The sequence below is a fragment of the Symphodus melops genome (genome assembly GCF_947650265.1).
Source record: "Symphodus melops genome assembly, chromosome: 14".
Taxonomy (NCBI): domain Eukaryota; kingdom Metazoa; phylum Chordata; class Actinopteri; order Labriformes; family Labridae; genus Symphodus; species Symphodus melops.
In genome coordinates, this window is record NC_136704.1 from 19,488,660 (window position 1) to 19,507,570 (window position 18,911).

The 18,911-nt window shown below is 41.5% G+C and overlaps 2 protein-coding genes across 6 annotated transcripts in view; one reads left to right on the plus strand and one right to left on the minus strand.

The window, feature by feature from the left end:
- drosha (drosha ribonuclease III) overlaps positions 1 to 5,124 on the plus strand; it is a 115,080-nt gene extending 109,956 nt beyond the window's left edge. For all 5 annotated transcript variants that reach the window (XM_079361103.1, XM_079361102.1, XM_079361101.1 and 2 more), the window contains one exon: positions 2,757 to 5,124. In XM_079361103.1, the coding sequence (XP_079217229.1) occupies positions 2,757 to 2,887 (131 nt within the window). In that variant the 3' untranslated portion in view covers positions 2,888 to 5,124. The remainder of the gene's footprint in view (positions 1 to 2,756) is intronic.
- A 257-nt stretch (positions 5,125 to 5,381) lies between these two features.
- The window catches only part of LOC306834862 (cadherin-6-like), a 65,689-nt gene continuing 52,159 nt past the window's right edge, over positions 5,382 to 18,911 (minus strand). The window contains exons 8-12 of the mRNA XM_079361106.1: positions 14,311 to 14,447; positions 12,863 to 12,984; positions 10,842 to 10,959; positions 10,355 to 10,606; positions 5,382 to 8,607 (exon numbers count right to left, since the gene is read on the minus strand). Coding sequence (XP_079217232.1) covers positions 8,105 to 8,607; positions 10,355 to 10,606; positions 10,842 to 10,959; positions 12,863 to 12,984; positions 14,311 to 14,447 — 1,132 coding nt within the window. The 3' untranslated portion in view covers positions 5,382 to 8,104. The remainder of the gene's footprint in view (positions 8,608 to 10,354; positions 10,607 to 10,841; positions 10,960 to 12,862; positions 12,985 to 14,310; positions 14,448 to 18,911) is intronic.

Here is an 18,911-nt window from a genome sequence, read left to right on the forward strand (position 1 = left end):
GTGCATCTCAAAATAGTCTCAAAATGTCTTTCTAGGACTTCACATAATGATCAATTATTCTCTCATTTTAACCGAATAATTGATCATTCGTTGGATTTTAGATGTGGACCTTGTTGAAAACTAGCTTCCTTTTTTTGTTGTTGCCAAAAACAGAAGCCACATTGCTTTGTTTATAGCCGACAGAATCTACTTCTAATATTTGCAGAAAACTGGAGCTGCTTGTGGATGTGTGTCTGTAGTATTAGGACAGCATTGATTTCCTGAAGAAAAAAACCCCACAGTATCCAAACCACATAGTTGAATAGTTGGCTCAAACCCTAAGGCGTCATATTATCAGCTCTGACTCTTCTGTCTGTACAGTAGTAGTAATTAAATTTCCCCCTATTATCACTGGATAATACACACTATCTGCCCGCGATACAGCAGCCCTGAGTGTTTAGACGGTGTTGTTTTGGCTCTGGAATAAGTGAAAATGGATTTGAAATGAAACGAAGCGAGGTCAAAGAGCAAACCCTCAGCTTTAGGAGCATCAGTCGATGTTTGTATCCAGACTGGGCAGACAGTTTAGGCCTCTGTATACACAATGTTTCCAATGTGAGGAGCGAGAAAAATGATCCAAACAAGCAGCCAAAGAAAACAAGTCGCGAGATGTTCTTGGAAAGTCAAGAGTATCACATCCCTAAGGCAAGACTGTAAGGCAGAAAGTCTCAGACACGGACAAAACAACCGACAGAGCTTCGCCCAGGAAGATACAAACACCGTCTATCAAATATTGATTGGGATCACTTTATTTACACGGTTACTGCTCTATTTTTAATCCTTGGGCATTTTTTCACATACTTTGCTGTTGACAAAATTGAGAAAAAGATTACCCTTTTCTATTTTTTGTACGAAAATAGCATAGATCCCAAAATACATCCAAAATGTGGCCATTGTTCATATCTTGGTTTGGCTTCATTTCAGTAAATGCTCTTTCCCTTTTAGCCCTTTTTTTTAGCCGCATTGTCAAATTAAATCGTGAAGGCAGCGTCTCTATTTATCCGTGACCTTGTGAAGAAAAAGGTGGTGTATAAATGAGTTTGGTGTTACTATCTCTCTTCTCTTCTCCCCCCCCCTCCCCCTTTAGAGTGTTGAGCTGAGAAACTGTTATAAAGACTCACAGCTCAGCCTCAGACACTTAAATAGTTCACTGTTTATGACAAATTCACTTTACTGACAGGCTGGGATGAAAACCGTGGTAAACATTTTTTTGTGTCCTCGCCTTTTTCTCACTGACTTCAACAATTTTAATTTGTTTGGGTTTGCATGGTCATGGTCAGCGACCGGAAAAACTGCTCTGTCAAATTTCCCCGTCTCAACGAAGTCGAGACAAACCGCCGGGCACCTGTTATGCCTGCGGTTTGAAATTGAGGAGTGCTGTGGGAAGGGACACTAATTGTAAAACACTTGATGGGAAATTACCTGAGCTCTGACTGTGAAAATGACAAACAGTGCTTTCTGAAAGATGGAACCCTATTAACAACTTCCTAAGAAGCTGTAATTATCCTAACGATATCCTCAGAACAATTGTTGGAAAGTTATCGCCTCTAAGAGATCAACTGATTCCACAGGGATGTAGCTTTTAAGCTGTTTTTTTCGTGCAGTACCACCAATGACCACCAGGTGCTCGTTTTTTTTTTTTTAAAAGAGTGTTTACATGGAATCAGTCATAAATGTTCACGTAGATGTTTGGATGAAACTACAGAGTCCCTGGAGTCCCAAAAAAAATGACCATAATTGAAGAAGAGCTGAAATGACTACAAATAAAACACGCAAGATATGAAGTTGTGACTTTAATGAGTACAACATTGTTGTATTCAGTGTTGTTTACGTCCCTCTAGTTGTACTTGTTTCATCCCTGATTGTTTTTCGGCTGAACTGTCACTCATCTGTCCCCTGGAAGGTCTTCCTATCCACGCTTTCAACATCTCTGAGTTTCAATTTAATTTTTGATTCTGTCTTCTCTCCACAGTCTCACATTGATTCTTAGACTCGTCTCTCTCGGGCCTCTTGTTTTTTTTTTTTTGTGGCACTCCATGACTCCATCCCTCTCTGTATTCGATCAATGATTTGGAGTCTTGGAACTCCATCGGCTAACAGCTGATGTATCCAGTGTTGCTTTTCACGCTTTGTTTAAAAGCTACACCCTCGCTGACGACGCGCAGTCGTATCTTCCATTTATAGAAGACGGGTTTTGTTTTTCCGTCTCGCTCTGAGCTCTGGGCTGCAGGTGAAACGGTTCAATGAGTTCTTCGTTCTCACGTCTATACGTTTGCGTGCTATCAGCTTGTATGTGTTTGTGATTTATTTTCTCTCCGCTGTCACACTCTGCAATCTTATTACAGATCTCATTTAGAAATGCTCACTTGTAATTATGTTATCAGATCTCATCGTCATTGTGCTGAAACCAAACAAGGCCTGTCTAATTTCTTGTTACTTCATGATTATTAATGAATTAACAACATGAGGGCAATTTCATCTCAACACTGTCGCCAACAGTCTGTGACAACATGATCCTTCCTATGAAACTTATAGTGTGTGCAGTGTGAGTCCTAAGTCGCTCTCCTCCTGCCCGTTGAAAGCTGACCTTGTTTCTTCACACCCCTCGCCCCTCTCTCTCTCTCTCTCTCTCTCTCTCTGTGTCTCTCCCTCTTTATCTGTTCTCCTTGGTCGACTTCTCTCTGTTTCCCTCCCCGCTCTGCCTCTCCCCACGCCAGATAACTTCCCACAGATGGCTCATCAGAAGCGCTTCATCGAGCGGAAATACAGACAGGAGCTGAAGGAGATGAGACGCGAGCGAGAGCGGCAGGAGAAGGAGACCGACGAGACGGAGGAGAGCAGGAAGTGACAGCACCCAGCTCCTCTTCTCTTTTTTTTTTTTTTTTTTTTTCTTTTTTTTCACCAATCAGGACTCGTGCGTCAACATCACCAGGAAGCTGCCGCCTGCAAATGAGGGCGGCGTCCAAGGCAAGAGTCGTATAAATACAGATGCTACTAGAACATCGGGCAATTATGATTCCTGGAGTTCCACTGAAACACCTTCGGCACACAGGTGACGATTCGTTAGTGTGCTGTCACTGTGATGTCAGAATTTAGAGTGAAATTGATATTTCAACCAAGATGTTTGAAGTGAAAGCGTGACAGAAGGCAAACAGAATCAGCAAAAAGCAACATGCTGTCATGTTTTATGCTGTTTATAGCTGCGACACTGTCAAAGTTGGCCTTATGTTGTTTGTCGCCGAGTCTTTAAATATTTAATTAACTCCTAAATCCACAAACAAAGGCAGGAGAAGCACACACTGTTACAGCTACATGCAAGATTAAAAAAACAAATACAAAGTTTTTTGTTTTTTTTAAATGGAGTATGAGATGATAAATAAACAAACGCACCAGATTTTGTAAATAAAGTTTTGGATCATGTCAAAAACCTGATTTATGTTGCATTTATCTCCTCACCTGCTTCGCTCACCGCTAAGAGGCCTTAAAACCAGACCCAATTATTTTCAATCACCACGATGTCACCAGCTGCCTCACATCTGCCACTCATCCTCTAATAATCAAAATGGTACCCCCCTCCCCACCCCCCTCTCTTTTTTAAACCTCTCTCCAAATCCGATTGGCTGTCTGACAGATCTTAATTATAGATTGTCTAATTAACAATTTCCTCAGCTCAGTCGCCTCTGGTTCCAGCTATTTAACAACAGCCGTCATATGAATACGACTATCTGACATGTAAAGGTGTATCTTCTGCTTTTTTTTTTTTTTCTGAGATTTAGTGCAGATTAAACACGCATGTGAGGTGAGTAAATTTCCTGCCTGCTCGCCTGTGGCTGCTATCACAATTTCCAGATAAAAGTGAAATGATCGTTAAGTAGCCAGGAGAAAGAAAGACAGACGTCCTCTCCACGAGTAAATAAAGCCGTCAAATCATTAACCCGCCATGTGTTTAATCATATTTAAAAGGAAGAATGTCACACAGAAGAGAGCCGAGAGGCTGATTTTAAAGAGATTTAATTGTGTCATATAAATATTCAGTACAAAATATCACATTTTACAAAGCAGATTGATGAGCGGCCGATGATGTAGGGCCCCCTTTTACACTACCACAACCTCTCGGACTGTTTTCTACATTGACAAAACTCCACTGCTCAATCACATTGTCACCGACATAAGTAGAGGTGAGCCCGGAGGCCGACCGATTCTACACACCAACAACCACAGATCTATCGCATGTGGTGAAAAAGAGGACACCAGCGTCACCATTCGAGTTGCTGCAGCTTTAAAAAAAAAAAAAAAAACATACGTGGCTTTGCCGTACGCGACAGTGTGCAACATTTTCCTGTTATCTTAGCTGAGCGCGGCGCCAACGCTTGGAGGTAATTACACTCTCCATAGAAAGAAAAAAAAAACACAAGCACGTCTCCGTAATGGCGATACGCTGACACTTTGCATGAAGACAGAAAAATAGTGAAGACTGAAGTAAGAAATGCTTTTTTGCAAGTGCAGCTGTCATGTCGATTTTCCATTTGAGACGTCACACGGTACCTCGAGGCAGAAAAAGCGAGTGAAGGGGTTTCTAAACCCATTAAATGCTTATCACTGAAACATTGCCGCACTCTGAAAAACGGCCACTTTCACAATAGGCGCTCCAGCAACAAGCTAATAAACAAAACAAGGGGGCGACGTGTGTACAATCTGCGCATAGAACAAATGTTTTCCAACCATTGTCGTCTTTTTTTTTCTTTTTTTTATCAATTGGATTGTTTAATGTGCTGCATCACCGCTGATGTCAAGCCTGCTTCAGAGCGCTGACAGAAAAAGTGGCAATTATGCCGTTATGTTTTGTTGTTACTGTTTCAAACGCCTGATAAATGTCAGCCTCTTCACTGGCTGGCCTTTTGCTAAAGTGAGGGCACAGCTTGTTTTAGCCTCCTGTTGATATCACACTCCAACCAGCATTCTTCTTTCAACATATTCATATTTTGGAGGTCTTAAAAGTGATTTGACTATATTGCTTTTTTTTTGTTGTATGTTTTCGAAATCACTTTTATTAAAAAATAAATAAATAAATAAATACTGAAGAGACGTGTGCATTCTGGCTGTGGGATAATGTTTTGACCTTTTCTCTCTGAGCCGAGGACAAACCTCTGGCTTTAAGAACCTGATTCCTCAACTCTCAAAGGTCAGGCGCTCCTTGATAAAATCCTCCTTTATGGAAAAAGCTGCTCGTCCCTCAGGAAATCACAGGGCTAAAGCCTGGACAATCGCACTGGTTTTATGTTCAACCCCTACATACAGTACATGTGAAGAAGGGCCGTTGGTAGAATACAGAGAGAACAGGATTTCTTTTTTTTCTTTTTTTTTTTTTGAGGACCATTCCGGTGTACTTGGCACATTTCCTTTACTGAACTGTTATGTTCCTTTTTTATACTTTCTAGCTGTGCGGGACCAAGCCCTCTAAGGCCATCTGGCTCAAACAAGTGAGGCTTTAAGTGAGATTCTGGATTTTGATGCTCAAGGTCAGTTGTTCTCGACACGTGTGTTTGGACCCCCCCCCCAAAACGGGATCACGGAACCGTTTTCCGTGAGTTGCGAACATGTGCTGGGTAAAGTCTTTGAAGCACTTTTAAAACCTGTTTTCTTCCATTTCTCATTGGTTGAAAATGATCCGAAGGTTCATGTCATGATTTCTCATGAAGGAGTTAGGCAAAGGGGGTCCTGAGGCCAGACCAGCTGAGAAGCACTCAACAATATTCAATACCTCCACAGAAAATGAATCGCCACACATGAAAGTTTGATCTGATATTGTTGAGCGGATTTTTTTAAACAATTTCTTTTCAAACATTTGCCGTTTTTGGAAGTGATGGTCATGAATAGTCTTTCAGGTTTCGAATCGTTGGTTTGACCAAAGAACAATTTGAAGACGTCAGCCTGGGAATCGGAAAAAATTGAGGCAAGCATCTTTCGCAACTTTTTGACATTTTACAGACGAAGCTATAAACTGATACAGTTCAGAATTAAATGTGTATTAAATGGGTTCTTAAAAAAGGCATGAGATGCAGACCTAGCTGTAAGTAAGGTGTTCATTTATTGTTTGATTATCTCTATTGTTTTTCTCTAGAGGAAGCTCACAATGTGCAGCACTGAAGTCAACAAAAATTGTTTCCAAGAGGACCATAAACTGTATTGTGTTGCGTTGTCGAGTCACGTCACATTGTATGGTATTTCTTTGTATGACTGAAAAAAACTAATTATTATCTTCATTATGTGGCTATATATATATATATATATATATATATATAATAATTTAAGGCAACTATTTTGATTCATATCGTCATCTTTCATGCCTTGTCAAATTAAAGTGTTCCCACTTTCAAAATAACAGGGTCCAATTAAAAGCGTCATTTTCTCCAATGTGTGCCATGACTCCCTCGACTTTCCTCTGAAAGTTTCCTCGTCCCCTGAACAGAAACCAAACCATGTAGGGTTAAAAAAAATCTGAATTGCAAGATGGATTTTAATGACAATTATTTATGAAATGGTTCATCCAATTTGATACCATACCATAATTTGAAGCCTGTTGGCATCTTTCCAGCAGCAAAAGCTCACATGACTGAACCGGTTGAACAGAACAAAACATTTACACATTTCTGTAGTTAAAACGAGAGAAAAAAAACAAAAACAACCCAGGATCAGTTTTTTCCTCTAACTGAGCCGGCTGCACGTAAGATTGGTGATTTTGATCAAAGTCTGGAGGAAATAACGCTGTCCTGTGAAGTTCATTTCTCAGCCCAAGTGTTTGCTGCACAGAGAAAATGATTCTGAAGACATTCAGCACAATAAAGAAATATTTGGTATTTTGGCTCACTCTCACAGCGACTGCTCAAAGCTGTGTGGTGAGGAAAATTCACTTACTGAAACAAATGACAAAAATATGTTTTTGTTGTGGCTTTAAAATCCACATTGCCTTCACCAACACTTTAATGTATGTTAGCCACTTGTCACTTGAAGTATTGTGCAACAACTAAGGACGCATTTCCACCGGCAACTTTTAGTACCAGGAACTACTTTCAGAGGAACAAAAAGGTTCCTTGAAAATAATTTTGCTAATGATTCCACGGGAGTATGAAAACCTCTTACGCCATTTGGTAAAACTTCACATCGACTGCCGTTTCCCCAAACTGAATTGAACTGCTAAGGCTCAACAAACCAGAAATGAATTTGCATGCAAGGCCCCACCCCCCAAATTAATGTACTTTTGGAAGTACTATACCCAAACAGGAACTTTTGGGGGGGGGGGTTTAATAATGACACCGTAACTTAATGCAGACTCTTAACTCTGCTATGGGAACACCTTAAAAAGGTGTCTTAAGTGTCTGGGGAAAATTCCTGGGGTAGAAACCCAGCTATATTGATATATACCTCTACTATCCAATCAAAATCGAGGATTCTTACAATTAATTTTCAAACACTTCTGGCTGGAGCACAACAATGGCTAATGAGAGGCAGCCATGGCTGATAGAAGGGCATCATTCGGATCCCTTGGAAATAATAATTAAAAAAAAAAACAACTGTACAGCGTAATGTTTCATATTACCATAGGTACACAAGCTAAGATAGAACTCACAATATGCAGCATGTTTTTGTCCCGGAAACACTGAAAAATACATAGGCATATCTGTTGGTTTTTACAAAACTGCTTGTTGAAAGTGTCCATCGCACGCAGCTTTGGAAAACGAAACCAAAAAGAAAATGTTGATTTAGATATATTTGGGCATCATGTACACCCATATACACACAAAAAAATGTCTTGACACAAAGTCTTTTTTTTTGTTTGTTTTTGTTTTACTGCACCCTTGCAAAAACGCAACTAACACTGACTGGACACACAAAGCCTACGTCTGGTCACCTGGAGGGACAACTGAATGGTGATCGATGGCGGTGAAAGAGCACGGAGCTCATTTCTAGGTCCTTTCGCCATTTCTCTCTCCACACATGAGCCTAAATTGCCCGGAAGTTTTCAACATTTCAAAATTCCTCTCCCCGTCTGTGTGCCAGACTCTCGTTAGGAATCCCTGTCGCTGTCGTCGCCCCCGTACATGTCCGCCAGTTTCTTAAACCGTGGTCCCCACTCGCTCAGGTAGTTGTAGTCCTGATCGCCCTCGGTTGTCACAGACTCCAGCGAGCTGAGAGACTCCGCCACCGAGCCGTTCCCCTCGTAGGCGTAGGTGGCGAGGGAGTCGTAAGGCGGCGCCGTCGGGTCGGTGTCGTTGTCCTGGAGCCTCTGGTTGATGAAGTCTCTCACGTCACCATTATTGTCCCTGGTCGGCTGAAGAACGGGGCGCCGGACAGGAGGGTAGAAGGTCTCGGGGACGATGTCTCTCCTCTGTTTGTTCTCCTCGATGGCCTCTGGGTTGCGCAGTGTGCCGATATCAAAGGCCTGAGTGTCCTCCTCTCCGCCCCCTTCATCGTTGTAGCTGACGACATTGTCTCTGACGTCCTCTTTGGAGATGATCAGAGGCTCCTTCTTCCTCTGTCTCCTCAGGGCAGCAAACAGCACCACGATCACTACAGGGAGAAGAGAAAAACAAAGTTGGGTGACTTCTGCTGTTGTTTCTTTGCTCCCTCTCCTTGTTCTGAAGGCCAGCCAGCGTCCGGGGGGAATAGTTGATAGTTGCACGAGTCTTCACTGATGTTCAGGGACTTTGTCTGACTTTGTAGAACTGGCTGAGCTACCACAAGGATGCATTATGTATTTTCTCTCTCCTCAGGGCCACTGCTACTTAAGATCACAAAGCAATGTGGTGTAAGAGTTTAAGAGCAGCAGAGAACATCGTGTGCTCGACATGCTGCATGTGTACGTTACGACACACCGTGACACATGAGTGACGCCCACCTGGACACTCATGTAGAGTGAGCCAGGATTTCTTCGTGGATCCAGTTGCAAAAAGCTTTCTTGCATGTTACATCGCAAGGTCATAATATATAAACTTACTGGAGCCCAATTTAGAAATTGGGATTTAATCGATTTCGCCATTACATCGCCAAAGTCTAAAATTATCGCAATAAATGTTTGTTTTTGTTTGTTTTTTTAAAGTAGTCAGAAAATGCTTTGTCTGAGTGAGAAATGAGTCTGATGAAACTGTATCAGCTACTCTCAAATTAATAAGTACACTTTTGTGGAGAAAAAACAAACAAACTGGGATTTCATAGAGACGCTTTGTCAGAACCGTACCTGTAGCTCAGAGTTATAGCTAAAGCGCAGTCTTTGTTTTTGTCTCTGTATCGCAATATTAAACAATGTCCCACAAAATCACACTCAAAACAAATCCCACTTTGCTTATTTTTCTCATATCGTGCAGCTATGTCAAATCTTAAGACTTAGAAAGAAGACTATATGACCAATCTGAAATATTTTTTATAATACTGTATTTTCACAGATGTGTTGACTCTGCGGTTGATGCAGCCACCTGAAGCTCATATTAATCCTTTTATCATCCCTTTATTAATTATTAAATCGTCATGATGTCAGTTCACTATTTATCCTGCTGTTAAAATCAGAAGTAAATATTTAACCAAAAGCTTCCAGCCCAGGCTGTTTAAGCTTCGCCTCTAAGATTAAAAAATGTGCATTATTAACACATCACTAACTTTAAATTCCTTTATTCGGGAGATGGAAATGTCCAGCCCTTTAGAAATTAAATCAGTCCTTTCTTAAAATATGCATTTCTTGGCCTGAGTTATGAGCTCTGTACATTTGAGTCCTCGGGGTCACACTGCAGAAAATCGACTGCTCTGGTTTTTTTTTTTCTCCAGGAGAGGATTTGTCAATACTCTGACGTGATTTAGGATCACTAAAATATCTGTACTGTAAGAGGACAGTTAGTAATAATGTTCTTTGAGCTGGTGCAGCTGCATCAAGCATGTTTTTAATGTTAAAAAAAAGACACCTGACTTTTTTTTTTTCATCCAAGAGCACAAAGACTAGCTTAGAGGAAGCACAATGTTGCTCTCTTCGAGGTGAGATGCTTTGCTGCTCAAATCAAATTAACATGTCAGCTGTGGTCACCGGCAGAATTATCTGCCCACAGGAAGCGATGAATCAAATTAAATGGTGAAATACGAAACTCTCTTTAACACCTGTGAGAGGCGACGTGCAATAAATAGCGGGGAGCACTCGAGTGCATCGCTTTAAGTAATCACATTTTCAGTGAAGCCGTCCGGTTAAATGCAGATCATGTTTGGAAAAACAAATATTTACATGATTGAGCTGCGGCTACATTTCCTATTCTCCTCATGCGCGGCCTGTACTCACTGAGCAGAATGATGACACACAGCAAAATGGCCACCAAGGCCCCCGTGCTGAGCCCCGCCCTCGCTGTGAAGGCCTCCGCGTTGCACAGCTTCATGTTCCCCTCGCGGTCGCACGTGCACACTCTGATGGTCAGCGTATTGGTGCTGCTCTGCATGGGGAAGTCTCCGTCGGAAATGACCACCGGCACGTGGTAGACGCTCTTCTGCAGACTGTTGTAGCTGTTCCTGCGTGTGAGGATCCAGGCTGTGTTGTCTGAAAACAAATTGCATATCCCGTTACCACGCAGCAATCAATAACCCCGAATGAACATTGGAATCAAATTTGCCTCTGAATGTGCTTTTAGTGCTGCAAAAGAAACATCCCATCATGTGCTTTACAACAGTAGATGTGTTTTACTTCAGCAACAGGTTTAAGTGCCTTATGGGAACATTATACAGAAGATGGAAGTTAATCTGCTGACCGCACGCAGCGCCTGAGAGTGTATCACCTTTGTTATCGCGGACAGAGAAGTTCGCCTTCCCAGCAGCCTCTTGAGCCAGACTGAAGAAGAATCTGTGTCCGGCGGGAGGATCGTCAGGATCGGTGGCGCTTATTGTTTGTATCCTCTGAAGCAAGAAACACACAGGTGAGTGACGAATAAGCACCTAGCGGACAACGTAAGTTTTCAGTAAAAGAAATGTCGACTTCAGAGAGACGAAAAAAAACAAACAGTGGTGCCCGATGTTTGGACTTTATTTATTGTATTATGATCAAAAAATGTAGGCAAACTCAACCAGCAGCCTTACATTTAAAACTGCAGCCGTTTAAACATGATCACACGTTCTCAGTAGGTTACTTCTAGTCTCTTGTCGAAGATGTTTGCATGTTGGTTAGCACTAATTGTAAACCATCTAATTTATAAGGACCTAAGTAAACACTGGTTAGTGGCTCTTATTTGCATAATAATAGTTACATCAGCTGTTAACTCAGCCTAAAGTGATATTTTGGTCTGTGGAGAAATCCTCAAGACAGGAAGTTAATTACAAGCTGACATGTCGTAAAGCTCAGTGTCCCTGATGTTTACTTTTCACTTTAACTCTTGCTACCTCTGCAGTCGGTAAAACTTTCAATTTTATGCAATTCTAAAGAGAATTGTACCTTTTTCCCATGCTTTTTAGGCGTTAAATTCACCTAATATTCCAGGGAAATCACTTTAAAGGTCACATATTATGCTAAATACATTGTCACCTGTTTTTTTAACAGCACTATATGACCCCCGCCAAAATACAAACTCCCCAATGATGAGAAAAAATATTTGCTTAAATAGGCCGATTGGAGAGTTTCCCTTTGTGACATCACAAAGGGCGTTAACCCCTCCCCCAGGTGGGTGACGCTCCCAAAGCTCGATGTTTGTTCTGTCCTCTGAGTCTGCCCTCTCCTTCAATAATTGGGCATTGAGCAAAGAAGCCCAAACCACCAAAACCCCCTTCCAGAGAGGGGCGTGGCCAGACAGCTCGTTTGCATTTAAAGCTATAGACACAGCCAGTTCTATGGCAGGTTAAGATTTTCTATAATATGAAATAAGCTAATCATTAAGTAGTTCAAATTAGCCCCAACTTTTACAGCTGCAACATTCAAGTATTGATTCCATGCAATTGCATCATTCCAATCTCGTAATTTGTTGAAATGCGACATTTTGCATATTAATTGTGTTTTATTTAGGCAATAAGTTGTTTGTAACTTAAATGAATGCTTGGATGCCAGACTGGTTAAAGTACCAATGAACCATCACATTGCTGCTGTCGCCGAGGTTTAATATCCCTACAGACAACACTCCGACTAGACTTTTGTCTTTTATCCTGAATTTCCCTCGGGATCAATAAAGTATCTATCTATCTATCTATCTATCTATCTATCTTTGTCTGAGTTTGAATATGATAGAACACAAGTCGAAAAAGTCAGTGTCTGGGTCATCACACTTCCTGAAAGCACTGATAAAGTCAAGACTGAAATATTTGTTTTGGACCTTAGAGTGAACAAAAAATATGTGAAACTGAAGATTCTTGTTACTGTTTATCTCAGATGTTTTTGGCAGCCTTTCGGGGTTTCAACTTTGGAGTAATGGCAGCTGTTAACTAAAACGACACATTGTAAGATTGTAAGGTGTTTGACAATTATGAAGATTACAAAAAGTTAAAACAAAAAAGTAGATTCTTGATGGCTGCTGGTAGCCTAGTGGTTAGTGCGTGCGCCCCAAGTGGGAGGTTTGAGTTCTAAATGCGATCCTATGGCTTCTTGCCCTCGTCAGACCCCACTCTCTCTTTCTCTCTCTCCCTGATTTCTGACTTTGACCAATGTCCTAATTCTAAGATAAAGGCAAGGTTTACGAGGGGATGTAGTCATCCTACTAAAATTGTTCATCTTTCTTGTCTTAACACCTTTTATATAGTTCACAGCATCTCTCTGAGTTAAGCCAATTAAACCCTGATCTGTGAGAGAACACGTATTATCAAAGTGACTGTTACCGACCTGATTAGCTTTAGCATTCTCACACACAAATGTCTCGTAATTGGTGGCAAATGTTGGAGCGTTGTCGTTGACATCCAGCACTCTGATGTATACGGGCACACGGCTGATCTGTCGCGGGTTATCTAGGAGACAAAGGTGCACACAATGAATTTAACCTTCACAGAAGAAACAAACGTGATACATTCAGTTCACAATGAAGAGCAAACATCCACAGCACTGATTTCAGCACGACAATATGAGACTTCTAATATTCATTTATCATGTTTCTTATCCCATTAGCATTAAAATGTATAGCTTAAGTGAGGAACTTTCTGTTGGTTTGGATTTTGGTGACCCCTGTGGAAAAAAAGTGAACATGAGGGAGTTGTGTATTCTAACTGAAATATCCTCTCTGTTACTGTAACCCACTTTGCCTGACACCAACCTGACGGCAGCTGTTCACAAGCATTAAAAAGTCCCAGTAGAAAAATGATCCAGCCTTTCCCTGAAGGTCTTTTATAGATGCATTAAAGGTCACATATTATGCACAATAAACTTCACCATGTTTCCATAACACTAATATGTGTCCCTAGTCTGTGTACCCCCCCCCCCCCCCCCCCCCACTATGAGAAAAGCCCTTCTTCTTTTTCCTGCACCACTTCTTAGAAAATGTGTACTTTAAAAGGAAATTTGGAGATGTTCCCTTTGTGACATCATAATGGGTGGTAACCCCTCCACCACAGCGAGGTGTTTGTTCTTCTCTCTGAGTCTGCCTTCTAACTGTAAACAATACGGGGTTGAACCATTCAAACCCTTCCAGAGAGGGGTGTGGACAAAAACAGCTCTTTTGCATTTAAAGCTACAGACACAAAAACAGCTTGTTCTGAGCAGGGCTGAAATAGAGGGGTCTATAGACATGATCAAATACAGGATCAGAGTGGATTTACAACAAGAAGCTTCACAGACAGTTTTGAGGAGCTCTGAGACTTTTTAATGTTGTTGGAAAAGAGGATAATATGTGGCCTTTAATGTTAGTTTCAATCTGTTAATTAAACCAGTTAAAATCTCCTCACAGGCGATTTTAATCACCAGCACATTTAGTTAATTTTGCTGATTAGCTGTACTTTTTTTTCTCCAGTGTTGTCATGCCACTGTCAGTCTTAATCACAACTTCTTCAAGTTTTAAATTAGAGTTTATGATCTTAACCTTACACCCAACTTTTTAAAACTAAAAACTAAAACCTTCTTTTATATGTTTGCATGTTTTTCTCAGGCGTCTGACTCAAACACCACCAACCATTCAGCACAGGGTAAACCGGCAGTGACTGTTATTCTGCCCTCAAACTTCTGTTTTTCGAACTTCATCACAAAAAATTCAGAGTTAAAAAAAAAAAAAAAAAAAAAAAATCCAATTTGGCCGACAGAATAAGAGAGCAGGAGTGTTTGCTTCCTTTCGTGGTTGGACTTACTGAACTCTGTGGCAATGACGGAGATGTTGTGCCAGGGGTTCTCTTCTCTGTCCAGATCCCCGAGGATGAACACTGACCCGTTGCCTGCATGGACGTTGAACACTCTGTCCATGTCTGTGCGCCGATCAATCGTGTACCTGCACAAAAACACAAAACACACACACACAGGTGCAGGCTTCAAAACGTGTGCATTGAGGCTGTGAGGAGGAGTGTAGTGTCTCACGGGTGGGGAGGGGGGGTTACAGTCACTTTCAGAGAGTTTCTCAGGTGTAAACCAGAGTGAGAATTTCAACATTTACTGGTGACATTGTGTGTGGTTTGAGAGGTTCCAGCAGGTTTGAGGTAGTCAAAACAAGTCTGACTAAACATGATGGACGTGTCTGCACTCTGCTATTATGTCCTTTCTTTGCTTTTCATACCACACAAAATTGAATTGGGGAAAACATGAATTTAAGCATCAATCAAAGGGAAACGGTTTGCCCAAAGAAGAAAAAGGTCCACTTGTTAAAGAAAGAAAAAAATCGGTTTATACCTGCTCTAATAAAAGAGTAAATATGTGTAAATAAACAGCACCTTAACAGTATTTTTTTTTTCTTTACACAACATTTTTCTCAAAAGTTTTTTTCCCCTTGTGGTCTTTTAGTTCAGGTGTGGGCAAAACCCTTTAAACAAAGGAATACAGGTTTTATTTTCCAGCTGGCTGAGTAATTTATATTTTCTTTCACACAGAGCTACAGTATATAACACATTGCATTTCTGAAGGTGATCAGATGGACAACACGTTTAAACCCTGCAGTAATAACCCGTCTGAGGGTGCCTACATCTGTACTTTATTCTCAATAATATCTTGTATAACTAAAACCAGTACGACCTTAAAGTTAGCTCCATGTTTTCGTCTCTCTCTGTTTATCTTCGATCAGTTTGAAACAATTACAAGTAGTTACTTTAAAGATCAAGGTTTTTTTTTACTCAAAAATATCTAAATGAATTAAAAATGGACTCAACCTGTTTATTTTTTATTTTTTTTTTACATTTTTGACGTCACCTCTTTTATTTCCAAAATGCTATCAGAACCGTAATGTTATAGTTGTAGCGGGAAGTTCCGCCACGACAGAGCTGCCATGACAGACACGTTTATTGTTGCCAGGGAAACCACGGATATTGCATCATAGACCGCTTCACGTGGAACGGTGAACTACAACTGAAAGTACTGAAGCTGTTTGTGCTGCTGTGATTAAAAACCGTCATGTAAATTATACTTGATCACAACGTAGGTCAAACATCTTCTCTTCCTCAGACTGGTGTCGGCCATTTGTCTTAACCAACAAACAAAGATTGCTGGGTTCCAGCGTTAAATGGTAATCGGTTAAGCGTTTACTTTTGTTTCAGCTAATCAAATGTTAAGTTTACTGAAAAGTCAAACAAACAAACAAACAATGAAACTAAAACGACATGTATGCCTGGACTCGCCTCAAGCGAAGTCTATTAGTGGTAATGTGCGTGAAGTGACCCTTTAACATGTGTTGTATGCTGTGTTCGGTGGTGCTAACAGTGCTGAATAGTCTGTCCTGTGGTGTTGACAGATTTATGTAAGTGTTTGTGGCGCCACTCGCACACACACAAATATACGCACACATGAGCCAACAGGTTATTCAGTCGTGTTGTTTTCCTCTGCCTCCCAGACTCCTGTGATACATCAGTGTGATTAATGGAGTAGCAGGCATCAGGAGGGCTGGCGTTAGAGAGGAGGAGACCCCCGAGGGGAGACTATGAACCGGGGCTTTCAATGCTCCGCCGCACATACTCTCTCCTCTCTTCGCTGATCCTCCCCCCCTCCACCTCCGTCGGCCCCCTCCGGCCCCTCCCTCCTGCTGCTGCTTGTCCTGCATCAACCATTTTAGTGTCTTTATCTAAACACTCCCTCCTCGTCTCAGCCTCTCCTCGCCGGCCCCGACAGTAACTCTAACCTCGTTAAATCCGCGTCGGTCGTGGGCTTTACTAATTGCTTTTCTAATATTCCCAATAATTCAGCCGGCTGGGCCTAACCCTTCGCCTGATTAATGGCGAAGAGATAACAGCGCGCCTCGTCCTGACCGGGCATCCAAAGTGCTGCACTCAGCAGGCAGGCAGCTGGCAGGACGGGAGGCCGTGCAGAAGGACGTGGAGGGTTACAGAAATGTTAGTGATCAGCGGGTTGGGACATATATCCTCTTCCCTTCCTGTAGAAGCTACACGAGCTGCAGGCATGCTCTTTTAGAAAAAGGATTTCACAGAACAAAGATTCCAGTTTCAGTGTGTTAATGAGGGGGGTTTTCAAGAAGTCTAGTTCAGACTGGGTTACGATGGGAAGTTCTTTTTGGATGTTTAAGATAAATGTCATGGCTTCGATCTCACATTCTAACCTCACGACGAGTTTACAAGCTGCTCAAAATAGTGATTCACACGACAGGACCTTTGCTGTCATGAAACAGCAATCACAGACTGAAGGAATAGCCGAGGCAGACATGTTTTTAACCCTGCATTGGTTGTACTGCCTTGTAGAGGGCAAACATCTGACTGCGTAGAGGTCAATGAGAAAAGGAGACTGACTCTTTTCTTTATTTATTACCTCATTAAGCATTTTCCTTGTGAATTTATGGTCTCCGTCACAAGATTGAAAAGACTGTGAAGCAGGGTACGCTGTAGGGCATGGCTTCTGAAGCGAGACTCCAGGCAAATACATACAAAGGTCTTTTTGGTAGAAACAAGTGTAGGGATACTCTCTGCTGTAAAATCAAATATTGACTGTCATTTTTTTTAAAGCAAAAATGAACATCTCAGTTTATATCAGTGTCAAACATGAATACACCTGAACCCCTCAGTCTTCTACAGAAGCACAATGCGACCAAATATTGTCTCTTTAGGCTTGAAAACGACCACATCGCCAACTGCTAAAACGCCGAAGTCCAAGCTTCAATGGCAGTCAGACGACCGAGATACAGATTGGTCGAATGCTTTCAAACCTCTCGTCGACGTCGGCCGAGATGAACTGCTTTTAAATGAAGGACTGAGAGCTCCGAAATAGTTCCTGAATAAATGACCTTCACATTAAGGTCAAATAATGGCGTTTGAACGTCGCCCGAACGTGCAACAAAATGTCCCGCTGACTGAGCACTTCAGTGAAGAAGAGGTGTTGAACGGTTTCATTTCAGAACCTTCCGAGGCATTTGGATTTGATATTTCAAATTTCTCTAAATCACTTTGTTGTCAAGAAAAAAAAAAGTGAAAAAAGTTTCGGATTTCTTTTTTTTATAATAAAGTCTGTCCTTTGTGTGACTGGAAACAGCACTTACAATAACGCAGCACTTAAACGCTTCATTAAAACCAGGACTAATAAAAATCTGTTACGAGTTGGCAGCTTTTTAAAGACGGACAGTGCAGCCGGAACATTGCGCGATGCCTTTCAGGCTAATGTAAAAATAGCTTTTACGACACCTTGAATATCGATTTTAGGTTTTAGTGGTTTGGACGTCACTTCGCTTGAGAGTTTCAGTGACATTGACAAGTAGCTGACGTGTCTGATCGAGCAACGAGCCTTTATGATCCCACGTGTCGTACACTGTACGTCCAGGTATGCACACACTCATGTTCACTGAGTATTTGTGGACACGTCCATGGCCTAAACGTGCACACGCTTTGTGCAGAGCGGTGTGAGCTAATAAAGATAAGCGTCTCTGTGACTCTCTCATGCCAGCCAGCCAGCCCGCAGGCTCCCCACTTTTCCTCCTCCTCTTGATGCAGCAGCAGCAGCAGCAGCAGCAGCAGCGCGCGGCTTTAAATGCCACGGGGTAGCTACCTCCTTGATGATGGGCGATAAAAGAGAATGATATCATATTTGACACCTGCAATAAAGTGGTGGAACTTCAACCTTGAGAGCCAACTCCCTTAGTGCATCATAAAAATGAAAAAGACTTTAAGACAGAGTGGAAGGTGCAGCCTCGCACCTCGCTGCCATTACCTCCGTTTAATAGAAGACGTGCATAATTTGGTGTCTTCATGAACTAAGTTGAACTTTAGTCACATTATAGTGTTCAGAGGTGTTGAGCATGCCTCACAGGACAATGTGGCGCTCCAACCGGACCTCATTTTGTATTTTAATGCTGTGTTTATGCTTTTTTTTTCTGACTTAAATTGAAGGACAAAGATCCACCTTGGAGTTTTTATGTTCAATATTTATTGATTCAACTTTTTTATACGGCTTGAATAAGGAAAGAAAGTAGTCCTACAAGTGTTTTGAGCAGACGATTTGGAGAAATTGCTGCATTTATTACGCAAAAAAAAAATCTTCTCGTGAAATCACATTAAAAAAAAATGACTCAAACCTGGGATCACATATGTTTAACTCAACAGCTTCTGTTTCTCTATTCTTCGACGTTACGTGCCGCTTTTGATCTGGACCTAATGTTTGAACTGAACTGAACTACATTCAAACAGGTCTGCAATTAGGCTGTATAACCAAAGAATAATAATGTCATTATAAATTAGTGAAGAGGATTTAATTAAAGTAATAAATAAATGAATCCAAGAGATTAAAAATGTATAGTGATGGTGTGCTCAGTGGC